The sequence below is a fragment of the Gopherus flavomarginatus genome, chromosome 9, assembly GCF_025201925.1.
Source record: "Gopherus flavomarginatus isolate rGopFla2 chromosome 9, rGopFla2.mat.asm, whole genome shotgun sequence".
NCBI lineage: Eukaryota > Metazoa > Chordata > Testudines > Testudinidae > Gopherus > Gopherus flavomarginatus.
In genome coordinates, this window is record NC_066625.1 from 53,481,637 (window position 1) to 53,499,886 (window position 18,250).

Consider the following 18,250-nt stretch of genomic DNA (forward strand, 5'->3'; position numbering starts at 1 on the left):
TACCACACTACCACAAATTCAATATTTAAAGATTTTGTGCTCTCCACTTTGGAGTGGCAAAGTACATGTGTCCAGCACCACTGTTCCTACTGAGGCATCAGCCTTCTGTATATAACCAATTTGGCATGCAAGAGTATGAATTATGATTTAGCCAATATATGATGGTTTTATTAAAAAGTGAGATGACCAGGCTTATTCAGCCTGGAGAGCAGACCATGTGTGATTCCTGGCATACAATTATGGCAACTTTTTAAACCACAGAAGTTTATTAGTTTGCATTATACAAGGAGCTGTCAGTGACATTACAGTTATCACCTTTAGGGTTAGTTACAAATCTACTTCTGAGATGCCATTACATCGAAGTTACATTGTAAAGTCAACCACCCTTAGTCTAATCTCCAGCCCCAGGGAATTTAAAGCTGGCGGGGTCAGGGAGTAAAGGGTCACTAGTAAGCCACAGGAAAACTAAAGCCTAACAGGTAGCACTCTCTCTTCACTAATACAGTTAATTGTAACCTTGGTCACATGTGCAACCTGTAACAGAGCTTAAGATGCACAGGGTATAGTTACTACACAGTACATCAAAGGAATACTCAAGTTAAACATAAGGGGAGGCGAGTAAATCAAACAATATTGGTCCAACACGAAAGGCTTTTCAAGGGCAAAGTTTACAAGTAACTACTCAATTTGGTAAATACATTTGCCCTGAATTATACTGTGTGTAACCCCATCAGCAGAGGCTGCGCACACCTGCTGGGACCCTCTTTAGAAGCATTTACGATGGACAATGGATGGGCCAGACTCATCATATTCCTGCTTGCTGATCCACATCTGCTGGAAGGTGGAGAGAGAAGCCAGGATGGAGCCACCAATCCAGACGGAATATTTACGCTCCGGTGGGGCAATGATCTTGATTTTCATTGTGCTGGGTGCCAGGGCCGTGATCTCCTTCTGCATTCTGTCAGCGATGCCAGGATACATGGTGGTACCACCAGACAGCACCGTGTTAGCATAGAGGTCCTTTCGGATATCTACATCACACTTCATGATGGAGTTGAAAGTGGTCTCATGAATGCCACAGGACTCCATCCCCAGGAAGGAGGGTTGGAAGATAGCCTCTGGGCACCGGAACCTTTCATTCCCAATAGTGATCACCTGGCCATCAGGTAGCTCATAGCTCTTCTCCAGGGAGGAAGATGAAGCAGCCGTGGCCATCTCCTGCTCGAAGTCCAGGGCAACATAGCAGAGCTTCTCCTTGATGTCGCGCACAATTTCCCTTTCGGCCGTGGTGGTGAAGCTGTAGCCTCTCTCCGTCAGGATCTTCATGAGGTAGTCAGTCAGGTCACGGCCAGCCAAGTCCAGACGCAGGATGGCATGAGGCAGGGCGTAGCCCTCGTAGATTGGCACTGTGTGGGTGACCCCATCCCCAGAATCCATGACAATACCGGTGGTACGCCCAGAGGCATACAGGGACAGCACAGCCTGGATAGCCACGTACATAGCTGGGGTGTTGAAGGTCTCAAACATGATCTGTGTCATCTTCTCTCGGTTGGCCTTGGGATTCAGGGGGGCTTCAGTGAGCAGGACTGGGTGCTCCTCGGGGGCAACCCGCAGCTCATTGTAGAAGGTATGGTGCCAGATCTTCTCCATGTCATCCCAATTGGTGACAATGCCATGCTCAATGGGATACTTCAGGGTGAGAATACCTCTCTTGCTCTGGGCCTCATCACCCACATAGCTGTCTTTCTGCCCCATGCCCACCATGACACCCTGGTGCCTGGGGCGTCCCACGATGGAAGGGAACACAGCTCGAGGGGCATCATCCCCAGCAAAGCCAGCTTTGCACATCCCAGAGCCATTATCAACAACGAGGGCAGCGATTTCTTCATCAGCCATTTTGATTTAATCTGAGATAAACAAACAGTGAGGGGGACAGAGAACAAGCGTTTGTCAATATCTGGCTACCCTCCCCATAAGCCCTACTCAGATTACCACTGAGGCAAGAGGACAAGGATCCGGGGTTAGAAACTAACATGAGAGCCTGGGAGCAAGGCTGCAGGCCTGTATAGGGAGGGTGCATAAGGATGTCTGATCCGCTCACATGACTGGCTCTACTTCCGGCCAGGCACAGAGACAAGCACTCAGCCAGCTTAAGTGATTGTACACTAGGCACTAGCAGCAGCCGAGGAAGGGGAGTTTAAGTCTGAACTTTAGTCTGGCGCCGTCCTTGCACTCCAGACAAGGGCTGTGCCGGGCGAGTCTGAGAATCCCGAGACTCATTCCCAGCCCTCCTCCTCCTCCACGAGTGGTACCAGGTTACGCCATAACCGAAGTGGTTTAAGCGTGTTCACATGAGGGGTTTGCGCCCGTTTAGCTGGGCTGATTGCAGCTTCGTGTCGGGGGGGAGGGTGCCACGGAGGCGGCGGCGGGCCCTGCTTGCCACGCCCAGCCCATAGCACCCAGAAGGCTGGACACAGCCAGCCACCTCATCAGCGGAGATCCGCCGCACCGCTTCCCCGGTACCTGCAGCGGCTCCCCACACACGCTCCGGCACTGCCCAGTTCCTCCTCCGCAGCAGTCACTACCGCCCGCGCCCAGCACCGCTTTATCCCCGCCGGAACAGGAAACCCGACCCCGGCCCCGCGCGCCCATTGGCTGCTGATGATAACGGCCCGCCTACTCGCCTCAGTTCCGCTCCTTTGCCCAACGCTTTCCGCTAGCTGATTCCGCCTCCTGACAGCTACTTCCGGTCAGCGATCTCTGTGGGGGGAGGGGAGACTAGTGGCGTAGCTTCCGCTATGCGCCCCGCCCCCTCTCAGCCCCGTTTCCGGTCTTGCTAAGGGGGGCGGGGGAGGGGTGACGGTCAGAGTCGAATGGCTGCGCTCGGGCCTGCAGCGATCCGCTCCCCTCGCTCTTGAGGAGGTAATGGCCCTTCTGCTCCCGCTGGGGGCAGGGCTGGGTGCGAGGCAGGGGTAGGGGTGGGTGTGAGGTCGAGGTGGGAGGGGCTGGGTGTGAAGACAGGCTGTGGGGGTGTTGTTGAAGGGCTAGTTATGAAGGTTTTGGAGAAGCTGGTTTGGAGGAGAAAGGGGTTGGTTATGGGGGCAAGTTAGAGGTGGTTTGAAGAGGCTGGGAGGGAAAGGGGTGGTTATGGGGGGGCTAATTGTCAGAGTTGGTTTTGTGGGGCAGGATATGTGACTGCTTATAGGGAGGCTGGGGGAACTAGTAGGGGGGCTCTGTGAGGAGGGGGTTATGAGTGTTGAGGAGGAGTGGGTTGGTTGGAGCAGGTTGTGGGGTTGGTTGGAATGACTGGCTCCGAGTTAGTGGGATTTGTGTGGAGTTGCTTACTGGGGAGCGGGATTTGGTTTGGTTGAGGGACAGACTATGGGATTGATTGGCGTGACTATGGTGGGAGGAGTTGGTTGGGTGACAGGTTATGGGTGAAAGTGGTTAGTTAGGGGGCTGGTTTAGGGAAGTAGGTTACAGTGATCTGGTGTGAGAACTAGATATAGAGGGGATAATAAAAACTTGAGGGAGCAGGAACATTCTATAGTGAAGCCTGCCTGAAAATACAGGGAGCATTCACAGTTTTGTTTACTACTTTCTAAAGCCTCTCATTTCTTTTCAGAGGAGCTTGAATTGTATATTTTTAAGTGTTTTTTCTGTTTTAAAATGTCCTTTTTATAGCCCCGCCCAAAGCTGCCGGAAGCACACAGTGTGGTTTAATTGCAATAATTAGGTTTGATTAAAACAAAGAAGGAAGGTTTAAAAATTCAGATAGGAAGGCTTTTTCTTTACTTGCTTTTCCAGGATGGAAATCCACATGAGGTTGGGTTACTGCACGAGAACGCGAAAGTTAAACTGAGTAATTTCACTGACCAGAGTTGGTTGTAAATCAAAAAGTTAAGCAAATACTAATACTGAAAGATAATCAGATGTTAAAACTCTTTTTAATTATCTAAAGTAGTAATAGCAATCCAGATGGAGAATTTTTTTAAAAATTGTATCCTGATCTTGTACTCTTTGTTGTAAGTATCTTTATTTACTTAAAATACTCAGAAATGTTGAATATCTTTTTACAGTCACATTGACACTTAATCAGGGTGTGGTTACTATATCTTTGGTTCTCGAATCCTAGAAGATTAGGGTTGGAAGAGACCTCAGGAGGTCATCTAATCCAACTCCCGTGGAGCCCTTGGGTTTCACATTCATGTCTAATCCAGTAGAAATGTATAAATCTTGGTATAATCTTTCATGCATTATTGTATCGGAGCTGTGTGAGGCACATTGGAACTGCATACCAGGGCTATGTTTCTGCATCTGAGGTGTGTTTTCCTGAAGTTAATCACATACTAGTCACTTCTTATTGTGTTGCACATGAGGCATGTATTAACTGCACACCCTGTTGTGTATTGCTACATCTGAGATATGATAGTTGACATCCTAACATGCCTCAGGTGCAGCGCTACACAATAAGGTGTGTTATGGGAGTTTTATACACATGCCTTAGGCACAGTAATAAACAATATGGTTTGTGCTTAATGTTAGAATCCACATTCCAGTTCATTATTATTGTACAAGGGAGATATGTATGTATTATAACACCAATGCCAGGCTGTGTATTGTGCCTGAGGAGTGTCTGATGCCCTAATCGCATGCCAGATGATATATGATTGTTACTGACATTTGAACAGTGTGTTGCTTCACTTTTAAGCTAAAGGATATATTGAAGTATGATAGTTAAGAATGCTGGTAGACCTGTCATTGGAATGATTTTATTTATGACAATAGTTGCTTAATACAGGAAATGATTTGCTGAGAAAAATGTCTCTGGTATTGTAACTTGCACAGTTTAAAATCAATTGTATTATGTTTTTGGAAGATATTGTTGACTCTCTTTAAGGAGAATCTAGGAACATTTGAGGTCTTTTCTCTTATTTTGGAACTGTGTGGAAATTGCGTCAATTAGTGTATTTGACTTACCTACAGAAATGTGTTTTCTTGCATTTAACTGTAGAGCATTAGCAAACTGTCTTCCTTTATAAGGACCTGGTGTTGGTTAGATTGCATACCACAGTGCTGGTTATGTGGGTGGAAGGAGGATTTCCTTAGTTTGTTTGCTGGCTGCCTTTCCTTTGTTTCTCGTACTTTATTGACTGTGTTCTGATTTACTGGTAAGTCTTGGAGGGTAGCTACTTAGCAGTTAGATCTACTTACATTTCTGATTTCTGTCAATGCCTGGAAATGCACATTCTCCTTTAGCCTTTGAAAAGTAGGAGCACAATTGTCCTCCCAGGATTTGCCTAGTATGTCTCAACTGTATACCTGGTTCTAGTCAGGTCTGCTAGTCTCTGTTCAAGAGGTGCCTAATAGTGGAAGAGCAAGGGATGTTGTAGATCAAAATGGAGTGCTAACAAAGCCCTGTGCATCCTCTAATTAGAATAACAGAGTGTCCCAGCTTGGGATGTTAGGTGCATTGGCAGAGTTGTGTGGAGAAGGTTGGGTAAAGGTTTCCCAGTGACTAGCTATTTGGGGGTAGGATGATCTTTACTTTCTTGACATCCAGATTACTCACAAGAGTACCAACTGCTAAAAGAGCCCTGTTTTTACTAAGATCTCAGGGAGCATGTGGAACTTCTTTAAAATCATGAGGGCATGAAATAACCTGCAAAGACAATAGTATTTGATACAGGATTATAAATACATTTACTTAAAGAGCATGCACTTTTGCAATTATTATGATGTGCAATTCCTTCAGATAGTATATGGAGTAAGATTGAAATCTAAATTTAAAATCAAACGCTTTAAAGGTAATTAGTAAAACTTGCGGGAGGGGGTCAGTGAAGAATATGCTCTTAGGGCAGGGGACAGACACTTTTCAGGTAAACAGTTTGTAGAACTGAAGTTATGTTGTAGTGTGTTCAGTTTGAAAATACAATTAAACACACTGAAAATCAAGTGCAAGTTTGAGCCTGAGGCTGTGAAACTCTAGGTTTACTATTTCACGGTTTCCTGGACTGGAAAGAGGACTGGCTTTGCAGCCTGCTTATCCTGTGACAGGGAAGAAGATGAAAGTGTGTTATATTCATACAAATATTTATCTATCTTTTAGGTTCTATTGATCTCTGAAGGTCGGGGCTTGAGCCCTGCTGGATAGAAAAGCTGTCTTTTCACAGCCATGCTAACTGCGGGATGAAGCTAGAGGCTGTTGTTGAGCAGCTGCAGAAGCAGCAACAGCAGCAAGGTCCTCTGCAGATGGATTCCAGAGAGAGACAGCAGAGGCAAATGAGAGAAGCCCAGCTGCTTTATACTCAGCAGCTGGCAGCACAGCAGGCTGTTCTAGCAGCCACGTCTGGCAGGGCTTCGGGCAGCCAAGCACTTGGTCCTTTGGCCAAAGTTCCACCTGTAATTGGGGCCACCCGAGCTTTTGATCAGAGCAGTGTGACCTCAGAACTGGAAGAGGATGAAGAAGAGGATGAAGAGGAAGAGGGTTTGGAAGATGGAGATCTTGAGGAGGACACTGAAATGACTGGGAAAGATGCCTGTTCTACTTTGAAGTATTTTCATTCTCAAAAAGTTGCCCATCACAGCCAAAGAGTGGCTTCTACTTCGAATCCGCTTCCAGCCCCAGGACTTCAGCGGGGACAGCAGGAAAAGGAGGAGCAGGGTAAAGACACTACTAAAGAATCATATTCTGGTTCCCCATCTGGGCGGCAGACCTGGAGAATGGATGAGCAGCTCAAACAGGTCAGTTCTGACATCTCTTCTCTCTGAACAAAGGCTCTTTCTTTTAAAAGTGAATTTAGTACTTGTAAAAGGGGCTATATTTGACAGCTCTGGAGGTGCAGCTCTCTAACTGTACATAGAAGAGGTAAATTAAAGCCTCTTATCTACATGTGTCAACTCTGATCAACAAGGGTCACTGCTAGAGGTGAAAAAGGAGTTTGGTCTTTTTGGCTCGTTCATTCTGTCTCCTTTCTGCTGAGACTGTCAGCATGGGGCTAGTTAATACCAGTTATTGTGATTAATTTTGATATAGGCACCTGTCTGCTAGTAACTGACTTAATTTATTTCACATTGACCATCTGTGAGCCCTCAGGTAGTAAAGACTTCCAGTTGCTATGAAGTTGGCCAGAATTTGAACCTGTGTCCTTTTGGGGAGAAAGTTCATATCTCATTCCTGATCATCTGAGAAGCACAGCCATTTTGTATTTCATGAGTGGATGGAAAGTGATTGACTTGCTTATTGAATAGTTACAGCAGGATGTTAATATTGGGTTTGAATCAATAATTACCAGTGCTTGAAGCTATATGCCAGTACAGCTAAGGGCTCTTCATTTTACTGTGTGCTTCATCATAAATGGGCATTTCTTTAGTGTAGTGCTAGGGTGCTTTATAGAGTTAAGATTAGCTCTCTTAGGTTAGGAACAGCCCATCGGTGGGTTGAGATTGGTTCTAAGGTTTAGGTGTGGGGGTTGGATTAGCTGCTGTTTGACCCAAGCTCACCCACACTATAGCTTGTAGAAGGTTTCCATTAGGTGCTGTTAAGGTGGGTTGAATTAACTCTGCTGTGGACGTCTCTTTCTCTATAGACGTAGAGTTTCTCCCTTAGAAATCCTGTGAATAAGTGGGAAGATTGGCGCTCCTTAGTGATGGCCTATGATGAATCATAGACTTCTGAATGTTTGCTATGAGCGCTGACAGTTCAAAGCCTGTCCCCTAGATACTGTGGGTCAGAGGCCAGAGGGCTTTGCTTTACACCATCATAGGTTTTTTTTCAGTGGGGAAAGATTCTTATTTGACCGGCATAACATGACACAGCTCATGGAATATCACCCAGTAATTCCTGCATCATGCTCATGTCCTGATTCGCTAGCTTCCATGTTGATGCACTTGGCAGGATTCCGTGAAAGTTGCCAGGTCAGTGGTAAATGGGATTCTGGACTCTCCATGCTGGTGAGCACACCAACTAAACAACTGTAGGATTTGGCAACCTGCCAGCTGATGCTCCAAGCTGCTTGTTGCTCAAGAGTGGCTAATTTGAGTGAGGAGTTATTCAGACTGGTCTCAGGAAACTAGGTGGGTATGTCATTCAGGTGACGAGGTCTTTGGAGAAATTGCTTCAGAACTTGCTGGGCTGTCTAAACTGGAGTATAGTGGTTGAAGGGAAGACTAGTTCCCTTTTTCCAGTCTCTTGATATGACATAGCAGTCAGGGAGCTGAAAGCACATCAAGGCTCCTTGGTGGCACATTGTAGCGGCCTTAAAACATGGAAACCTGGAATTGTAGTCTCCTTTGTAGTAGCTGCTGATCATGTTGAGGTATAGGCTTGTATTTCCATGTTGACTCAGAAGATTGTTTTGGCTTCTGACTTCCTTTGTGCTTCAGTATAATACTTTCGTATCTTGCAAGAAGTTATGGAGCTTTATAAGTTAATAGGCTTGATTCGCAGCCCCTTTATGCCACTCTGACAAACCATAAGGCCTACCAACTTGTCGGCTCTGGTGCTCAGGTAATACCTCTGGCATAAGATTCCCCAAGTTGCATAGTGATACTGTTACAGCTCCACCCTGGCTTACATGCTTAAAAGCTCTCATTGCTGTTGTACTTCAGCTGTCCTCAGCTGCCATGTGACCCTTTAGGGTCTATTGCAACCTCCTGTAGTTTTGGACCTGCCAAGTTTGTTCTAGAATCCAGGAAGTTTACAACTAACTTTACTCCCCACCTCTTTGACCTTGCTGACTGTAGTGTTGCATGGATCTCTTCTGCATGCATGAATGTGGCCTAGTGTTTGTAAAGCACTTTGACATGCACAGATGAAAATCACTGTGGTTGTGTAAAATACTGCTGGTGAATCATGCTCGCTTTGGGTAGGGTAGGTATCAAAGGTTGATTGTTTGTGCCCTCAGTTGGAGTCTCAATGTAGGAGAGTGACAATTTAACTGCAAGATGATAGGTTCTGTCTCATGCTAGTCACACTTAAGGTACTGGTAGTTTTACCACTGGCTTCAAATGAGATAGATCAAGCTTGTGTGGTGGTTTCTGAATGCAAGAAAGAGAAGGCAGACATTTTTCTTCCGCTGTTTAAATGATTTTTTTAGTTTCCTGGTGAGGTAAAGTACCTTAAAAACATATGTATCTGTCTTTAACTAATATGTAGCTTTGAAAGTGATTTGTGCTGCCCTTTTTAGAAGCTTCAGAATATTAAATACGTCATCATTTCATCCTCTACCATTTACAAATGTCTTTCTCCACACCCTATTTTTGAAGATGTAAGTTCAAGCTCAGATTTGTTTTGCTTGCTTGTTTATGCACCAGTGTCATTAGTGATATTGGCACAATATTGGGAAGAGGAGTTGATTAAATGATGCTGTGGCTGCAGCAAGCAAGGATAACATTTTTTTAGATTGTAGAGCCCAAATGTTTTTAAAATGTGTACAAATTTTAGCAGTGGTATTTTTAACTGAACAACGAAGTAGTAGATAATGGGTACAATTTTCGGAAGTGCCTAACTCACATTGTCAATGGTACTTAGGCACAAAAGTCACTTATGTGCATTTTGAAAATGTTATCTTCTGTTTTAATCCTGTACAGATGTTGAGCCTGGAGGGACATTCACCAGCAGGATATGACCATTTTAGGCTAGATCAGATTTTGGGGGTAAACTTTATGACAATCTCATGATATTTGTAGGTTATATTTAGCTAGTTTTTGCCATTAATTATAGAGTATTTGTATTTCTTCTTTTGATAGTTATTTTCTTTTTAAAATGGGGTCTTCTGAAATTTTTTTGACTTCATAGCATAAGACTAAGATCCTCTGGAAGGGACCTAATACTAGGGCAGTAGAAAGATGAATACCAGCATAGATGTCTGGCTACTTTTAGAGACTTACTCAGCTTTGGACAGCCAAGTAAATAACTGTAGAACAAGCCAGCAGACAAAAGAGCTGGCTCAGCTTCTGACACGGGCAGTGGGAATCCTGTCAGCACAAAACAAGGAGGGAGTGTTAGCTGCTTGTCAAGGGGTTGCAGTTCCGAAAGAAGGGCGGAGGGATGAAGTAGGCTCAGTCTCTTCTAGCACTACTCAAATCCTGTGTAAAGCCATCAGCTCTCCGGCAGCCGAGGTTTCCCACGGCTCCTGTAGAAAGGGAGATGTGGGCTGCCTGTCTTCATCTGAAGAGAAATGAGATTTTAATTCTGCGGGTGAAAATGTTGCTTTTAGCAGACGGTTGGGTGAGAGTTCGTCTAATTTTAAGCATAGCTTGGCAGTTTCTTTGGTTACTGGAAAGAGCCTCACTGCTGAGCAGATTACAGCCAGTTCAGTTCTGCTGCTGCCTTTCCAGTTCAGGTCCCAGAGAATCCTCTTCGAACTCAGGCTGGTATGCTCAGCAGCACGCTATACCACTGCTATGCCACTTTGATTGTAGATATCACAATGTGTACATTAGTACTTGTATCGCTTCATGGGCTATAAATAATAAGGCCAGGATTTTCAAGTGCCTACTTTAAAAGGGCCTGATTTTCAGAGGGTTGGTGCTCAGTAATTCTAAAAAATCAGGTGTCTCAGGTTGTGTACCCAAAACCACTAGTAACTTTTCAAAATCTTGACCTAAACTTTTAGAAAGATATTATGTGTTTGAAAGAGAAGCCCACTTAGAGTGATCACTATAAACCGGCTCTGGGAAAGGGTGGCAGAAGTTCCATGGGTGCTGTGTTGCTTTAAATATAATTGATGCTGGGGTACTATTCAGAGGGGATACCTGGTAATCCAAAGGGATCGGAAATCGTGGGAACAAATGAATTGTTTTACGTGCTAAATGCCCTGCACCTTATTTGGAGCACTCAGTGCACACTTCTTAGTATGGATTTCTAATTCCACTTGTGGGTTACCTTTAGAAAGCTGTCATGTAATGGAAAACAATTTTCTCTACTAGCAACTGTGTGTATCACATGTTCATTTAGTTCCTCTTTATTGCAAAGAACTCTTGCATGAAAACGAATTATTTGATTCTTAAGAATTTACCTGCTTTTCCTTCTTTGAATTCATTTATTCCCCATCTGAATTCCTTATCCTCACTTAGCTGTGCAGATGACTGATGTTGCACCACAGCTGAGGTCACCATTGAAGTTGTAACTTAAAATGGGAAATAAGCAGCCAGAGCAGATAAACGTCTCAGAAACAAAGATGCTATTTTTGTTAAATGTCCCAAATTATATGGTAGAGAAAGACAGAAAAATAATTGAAATTTACTCTGTGGCCAGGTTTTCAAGATTGGGTGTGTACAATTACATGCACATATTTGATGTTCATGCACAAAATAAGGTATTTGTGCATGTCGTGGCCTGTTAGATAACAAAATGATATACCCAATATACAAGCATAATTGCATGCATAAATTAATTTGTGTACAGTTGTGCTCACTTGATCTTGAATTTCTGGCTCTAGATATTCTTTTAAAATTATCTAGGAGAAGTCAGTGTGTCTTGGTCTTCATGGTTCTATTGGCCCTGTTATCTTTGAGCTGTAAGGCAAAAGGATTTAATTTTTTAATTGGAATGCTTTGGTCCAATTTCCAGGGAGCAGATTTGGTGCTGGTTTACATCCCATGCAACTCCATCTGCATTGGATTATAAATTCCAAATTTGGCTCAAGTGTTTGCCTTTAACAGTGCCTATAGCTTGTTGTTCCAGTGCTGCTTTACAGGTGTACTAGTTAGGCTAGTTACACTACAGCTGGGATCGATGCTTTGAGATTGATCCACCAGCTGTCAATTTGGCGGGTCTAGTGAAGACTCGCCAAATCAACAGCAGATAGCTCTCCTGTCGACCCCTGTACTCTACCCCCGATGAGACAAGTCAGGTAAGTTGACGGGAGTTTCTTCCATTGACCTCCCCCCGCCCCCACCCTACCCCCACAGTAACTCGACCTAAGGTACATCAACTCCAGCTACGTGAATAATGTAGCTAGAGTTGCGTAGTGCAGGTCGACTTACCGTGGTAGTATAGACATAGCCTAGGTCAATGTTTCCCAAATGTGGGACGCCGCTTGTGTAGGGAAAGCCCCTGGCGGGTCGGGCCGGTTTGTTTACCTGCCCTGTCTGCAGTTGCGGCCGATCGTGGCTTCCACTGGCCGGTTCACTGCTCCAGGCCAATGGGAGCTGCTGGAAGCGGCGGACAGTACGTCCCTTGGCCTGCGCCTCTTCGAGCAGCTCCCATTGGCCTGGAGCAGCGAACCAGCCAGTAGAAGTCGAGATCGGCTGGACCTGTGGACGGGGCAGGTAAACAAACTGGCCCTGCCTGCCAGGGGCTTTCCCTACACAAGCGGCATCCCAAGTTTGGGAAACCGTGGCCTAGGTGATCATGGCTGGGAAAGGCTTATGTACCTTCAAGATGAACATGGGGAAATGTCTTTGCTGTGCCAGTGCAAATCTCTTCTCCCCAGCCACATAACAAAGCACAGATTGTATTTAATTTTCAAAGCAATCAGCACTGTGAAATTGCATCGCCCAGTCTTCGGTTTGCTTTTTTTCAAGGGCCCAATTCAGCAGTACCCCAATACTATGGAGTTCTTGTCTTCCATTGGTTTCCTGTGCCACTGGGAATCAGGCAATTACAGCAGCTGCACAGCTGGGAGAGAGTTGTAAAGGAATCTTTATTAAAAGGTGTAACTGTCTAATTTCGAATTCATGCATTTCAGTCCTTTATTTCCTCCACTTAATCTTGAGATCACTAGAATAAGAAGCACCTTCAAAACCATAGATGTTGGATTGTGCTGTCTTGCTAGTAAGAGTGGACAGGATTTTTCAGCTCCTGCAAAGTTTTACCAGACAACGGAAGGTGTGTGTGTGATAATTATAACTTGGTTCTTACAGTGCCTGAGAGTTTGCAGCTCAGGGCAGTAATCCTGATCTTATCTGTGTTTTGTAGTACAACAGTTTTCTTTATACTGGCATCTGTTTCACTTCCTAGGGCTCAGCCCCACCCACAAAAGGAATTTCTGTTGATTCTCTGATAATCCTGAAATCACCCCTTTGTACATTTCCCATTAACTCAGTGTTTGCTGTTAACCTAGTGGCATAGGGTAGAAAAGGGTTTTTCACAGTAACGTTTAGCTTAGTGTCTAGATGGATATATGTCACTGGGAAACCACCATAATGTTTGAAGTCTGTCTAGAAATACTAGGACTGAAATAGTAATGATGGAGGAAGCAGATCAAGTTTGAGGTACATTGGCAGGTGAGACTCCAAGCCAATGTGCTAATGCCTCCTTACTTTTTGTGAATACTGAACTTCAACTTTAATACACAATGGGATTTAAGTCTGACATCATAGTCTCATAAACCTTAGCTGAGTCTCGTTAAAATATTTAAATAACAAAGGTATATTAAAACTTGGAGAGTTTTTCCATGAGGCAAGTCTCATGCCTGAGATGCAGATGTTTTGACTTTTAGTGTTGAACCTTTAGGTCCTGGACCCTTTGAGTTGGACATGGGATTTTGGTTCTTGGGGAAATTAAGACTCTGGCCACTGTCCAGAGGGTTGGAATATTAGTACTCTTGAGTTCTAAACAGCTCAATCATGGGAGTTTTTAGGTGAATAATTTGGAGGTTTGGGGCTTGAAGAGGCTGGAATGAAAAACAAGTTGTTTGTAATTGTCAGTGACCTATTACAGTAACTTATTTTTGAGGAAAGAGTTAACTCTGGCTTTTGTGGGTGGTAACTGAAACTGCTTTTGACATCTGAGCTCTGCTTTAATAAGATATTCCAGGTGGTTAGGAAGTAATCCTAAAATAGCCTATGCTCTAATTGCTTCTAAAGTCAGATCTATCCTCTCTGGGGAGGAGCACAACATTTTGATAGCTGACGAGCTTCAGAAGTGTGTTTGGGGATGGGGGCAAGGGGAATGGGGCAGGCAGCTTCTAGGGACAGCCTGCAGGCTGAAAGTTTTTTCTCAGGGCAGGAACTATTTACAGAATTCTCTGCCTTTTTTCTACTGATACATAATGTCAGAGAGCTGAGCCAAGCTGTAGGGAGGTTCTTAGTTTTTTTCAGATGTCAGAAATGTCAGGTGAATTCTTGTTTGTGATTTCCCACTCGGTAACTATGGAAATGATTGTTTTTCAAACATCAAGTAAATTCTTTTGCTACAAAATGAGGGAGAAAACAGTAGCATATTCCTTGATATTAATTTTAAGTAGTACTGGAAGGAAGCCAAAAGCATCAACTCCTGATCTATAAAACCCCCTTTTGATACCTGGTGGAAGGAATATTGATTTCTCAAGCTCCTGCTGTTAATGGAGAGAAGGGTCTCCCAGCATAGAGTAATTATGTTTTCCGGGAAGGAGTGAAAGTTCGAGATACTGAAGCTTATGCAGAGCTATATCCTCCATGCAAGACGCCTTTATGTAATATGTAGGATCATTTATTTATGTCAGTAATTGTGTAGCATTCTCATCTATAATTGGATAGCTATTTGTTTTCTTCCTTTTGAGCTCAAGTCACTAGCAGTGGAACGCTGTGAAATTCTGGTGGCTGTTGGTGGCTTATGTGAAATCAGTTGATGGATCATGGTCTGTTTCCTAGTGAACTGGTTTCTGACAAAACTGCATCACAGAACTGGCATTGCAATTGTCGCTGCTTTGTATTGTTGTTGATAGTCTTGGCAGAGAGGCCACAAAATGGTTGGTCATGAAGGTAGTCCCTTCAGATCGCAGTCAAGGTATATGGGCAGGAGAAAGTTTGTCTGTTGTTGCCCATGCTGTGGACCTGTTCTATGGATAAATTGACAATACTGGAGATTAAAGTCTATCTGGTACTCTCTACTAGCCTGAAATTCACTAAGTCCAGTCTCCTTGTCCCTTATCTTTGCACTGGATTATACTCTGTTGCTACCAGAAGCAGCCCTGATTGCATGGAAGGGAAAGTTATACGAATTTGGTCTAGCTCATCATAAAAGAAGCATACCTTATGCCCTAAGTCCCATGTACTGTTATTTCCCCAGGTCTCATTATCTGGGAGCTTCAGTACCTTAGTCTCTCTGCTGCTTGCTATGCCAAATGATGCCCATCTCATCCAGCCACTCAGTTAAGCATTGCAATGACAGAGTTCAGCTGGCCTTTATCTCCTTTTCACTAAAAAAACATGGAAGTAGTGATGCTTTCTCACCTTTGAAGTGCTTTGAGATCTAGTGATTAAGGGGCACATAAATACTACTGCTTTGTGTTTTTTATATCCTTGATGATGTCTCTGATAGAATTTAAACTTCAAAATTCTAAAACTAATGAGAAGTAGATTCTTCTTTAAAATAAAGAGTGTTTTTAATGCTTCAGGCAGTTTTCCCACAGTAGTTCTGCCCCTCCCTCCTCAGTTGTAAACTGTTGTCAGTGGAGAATTGTTGGCTAATGTGTGCCACATATAAAATATATTTGTGGTTTAATTTGCTTTTTGCACTTCCTCTCTGCCTGGGGAAATGTATACATGTTCTCGTGCCCTCTCCCCTCCTGGATTTAAAAAACAAAAATTAGTATAGCATGTATGGCCAAGTATTTTAAATGTTCCTGTAGTGAGTTTGGGTGCTTTGACTCTTATATACCCAACTTTAAATGGGGGTCTGCTTTCAGAAGGTAGATGCTTAACACTGTCTGAAAAACAGAGTCCCTTAAGTTATGTCAGCTTGGGCACTCAAAATCACTAGTCACTTTTGATGATCTTGGCATGTGTGTTTTATTCACTGTTCATCTAGGTTTTTAGTTGCTCTTAGTTTTCTGGCTTCTCATCAGCAGGATGTTAGGAGCAGCTGGATGTTACCATAATTAGCAAAAATATGTGTTTTTAATCTCTGTTAGCCAAGGACACCCAGATGAATCCTCCTGTGAACAAAACCTGTCTTCAGAACTCTTCCTAGAGAGGGGTGGGAATTGACCTGCTGGAATAAACAGCTGACATAACAGAAGTGGCAATAATCCCCAATTAAATATCTTTCAGCTGATGGGGCTCACTGGATAATTGACTTTCCAGCAGGAATTACTGGCTCAAACTAAATCAGCGGGCATTAGAGCAGCCCACTGCTGTTTTTAAAGGGAAAATGTAGCTTTGCCTGTCTTTGACAAGTGCTATTCATCTTTGTAATTCAATGTATATGTCACTACCAGATGACTCCAAGATTTCAGATGTTAAAATAACTAATTAAAATGTATTTTTGTTCTGAAATCTCTTCACACATTCAGTGTATTTTTATCTGATAAGGTGCAGTGCATTTGTAACCAGAATGGCAGGTGCCACTTATAATTTACGAGAGCACTTGATTGAGTGGCTGGCTGTGCCAGTGGCGGCTACTATTCTATGGTGTTTGTGGTTTAAAGATGCCTACATAATATGCTGTATCACCCTTCTGTTACCACAACTGTGAAATAGCCAGATGCTGCCTTTGCTATTTTCCAGTTCTGCTAACTATTTCTCTGTAGCGATTTGCCAAGCAAGTGGTGTCCCTATAATGCCTAATGAGAAGTGCAGCCTTAATCCAACAGAGTTGAGCTTTCTGTCTCCATGCAGGAGACCTGCGTACAACAGTTCCCTAAGCTTATGCATACCATGATTGGTACAGAGGGTCCCAACCTTATTATACACTATTTCCCATCCCCTTGACCTATTCATAGACCTGCTTATGTTGGAACGTCGGAGCAAGCCAGGCTGCATGTTTTCCCAGCCTGAAGTAAGGTAGTGCTGGTCAGATGGCTAACAGAAAGGATGAGGCTCAGCATGATCAGGTTGACAAGAATGGGTGCTTGGCACCTGCTGCTTTCAATATGGGCTCTATAGACCATAAGTAAAATGCACCTGTGTAAGGATAGTTATACTGTAAGAAGCTTCATTCTTGAACCTGCTCCATGTTTGGCTTTGAACAATGAAGTGAACCTGGCTACAGTGAACGAAGAGATCCCCCACTTCAAATATTAGATCACTGATGTTTAACAGGTGGAATAATGTGCCATTAGAGTTGGTCAGAAATTTTCCAGCAGCTGAGCTAGAGGGGACCAGCTTCTGGCATGCAGTCAGAAAGTAAAATTGACAAGTCTTTTAGGCAGATAGCTGGCAAACTGAAAAATTCTGCCTTGAGGCTCCCAACATGGGATTTCTCTGGAAGTTCCTTCCTGAAAAAATTTTTGCATTTTTGACTTTTCATACAGATAAGCATAAATTTTATTTTTAAAAATATGAACATTTTTGTGGGAAGGGATTTCTATTTTCCAGCCAGCTTTTGTGGCCACATTTGCTTGGAAGCTTAATTAAAATACGACACGATTCTCTGCTTAAATACTTCTCTCCATTTCTGTGCTCCCTACACCAGAAGTGCCCTCATCCGTACGTGTACTCTCCATTTGAAATTGCCGCCCATAGCAAGGGCCCTCTCCCCATAGTCCACTCATCCTCTCCTTTCTGTTCCCTTAGAATGGAAGTCTGACTTGGAATGAAGAAGCTGATGGAGGCCGAGGAAGAGAAATCTCTCGAGATTTTGCCAAAGTAAGTCTGTCTGACCATTGGAATTCACTGTGTGTGGAGCTGGGGTAGAGGGAGATAACTTTCAGCATGTTCCTCCCCTCTGTTTTGTCGAGGGATTGCTAATCCCAGACTGTTCTGCTGCAGCTTGTGAAGGAGGTACTGTGTACACTGAAATTCACTTAGCAACGTCTGTGTCTGGGGGCCAGTAGGATTAGGCCATGTTATTGCCTTTGATGGCTGAAAGGCAGCTTTCAATAAAAGCTCCTAGCTATCAGTTATGATATTTAATGCTTTTGATCAGCAGCCTTCTTTGGCTGGTAGTACAGGATTCAGCTTCTTGAAACTGATTAGCAATTTTGAACTGTGGCAGCAGTGTATGTCCTGTCAGACAAATAAACAATGTGTTTAATTTAAGCTAGCCCTTTTTGAAGGAGTGTACCTAATTGCTGTGCAAATCCAGTGATGCGTTTCCTTCCCAATAGCTTAGTGTGTGAGAAAAGGTAGGCAATAGAGGAAACGACCCAATAAACCCATTTTCTTGTAGAATAGACAGACTTTGAGTAGCTAACTCCATGTCTTGAGAGAGAGACAGACAGACACATGTTTACCCATTGGGGCTTTGCTTTTCCATTGATATCCTTCTGTAACAGAGCAGCTATGGCCAGCAGAAGAAATGATTTCCATAACTACATGGACTTCATTTCTCCTCCACATGCAGGAGTTTTTGTTCCTTGGGACTTTTTCTGCTAACAGT

General features: G+C 43.8%; 2 protein-coding genes across 5 annotated transcripts in view; one reads left to right on the forward strand and one right to left on the reverse strand.

The window, feature by feature from the left end:
• Positions 1-247: 247 nt before the first annotated feature.
• Positions 248-2,766, reverse strand: LOC127057770 (actin, cytoplasmic type 5). Of its 2 annotated transcripts, none has more exons than XM_050966831.1 (2): positions 2,685-2,766; positions 248-1,907 (listed from the first exon to the last, which is right to left on the reverse strand). In XM_050966831.1, the coding sequence occupies exon 2, from the start codon at positions 1,894-1,896 to the stop codon at positions 766-768; it is 1,131 nt and encodes a 376-aa protein (XP_050822788.1). In that variant the 5' UTR covers positions 1,897-1,907; positions 2,685-2,766; the 3' UTR covers positions 248-765. The 2 variants fall into 2 exon arrangements, with proteins under 2 accessions (XP_050822788.1, XP_050822787.1); XM_050966830.1 differs by lacking the exon at positions 2,685-2,766 and adding an exon at positions 2,524-2,661.
• A 47-nt stretch (positions 2,767-2,813) lies between these two features.
• Positions 2,814-18,250, forward strand: part of ARID3B (AT-rich interaction domain 3B) — a 46,490-nt gene continuing 31,053 nt past the window's right edge. For all 3 annotated transcript variants that reach the window (XR_007776166.1, XR_007776167.1, XM_050966796.1), the window contains exons 1-3: positions 2,814-2,922; positions 6,110-6,744; positions 17,446-17,517. Coding sequence is in view for 1 of the 3 variants with exons in the window: in XM_050966796.1 (XP_050822753.1) it covers positions 6,190-6,744; positions 17,446-17,517 (627 nt within the window). In the remaining 2 variants the exon portion in view is untranslated. The remainder of the gene's footprint in view (positions 2,923-6,109; positions 6,745-17,445; positions 17,518-18,250) is intronic.

What these genes read in the sequence shown, in the direction of transcription:
- LOC127057770 (XM_050966831.1), bottom strand. Translation starts at nt 1,896, where the DNA reads ATGGCTGATGAAGAAATCGCTGCCCTCGTTGTTGATAATGGCTCTGGG.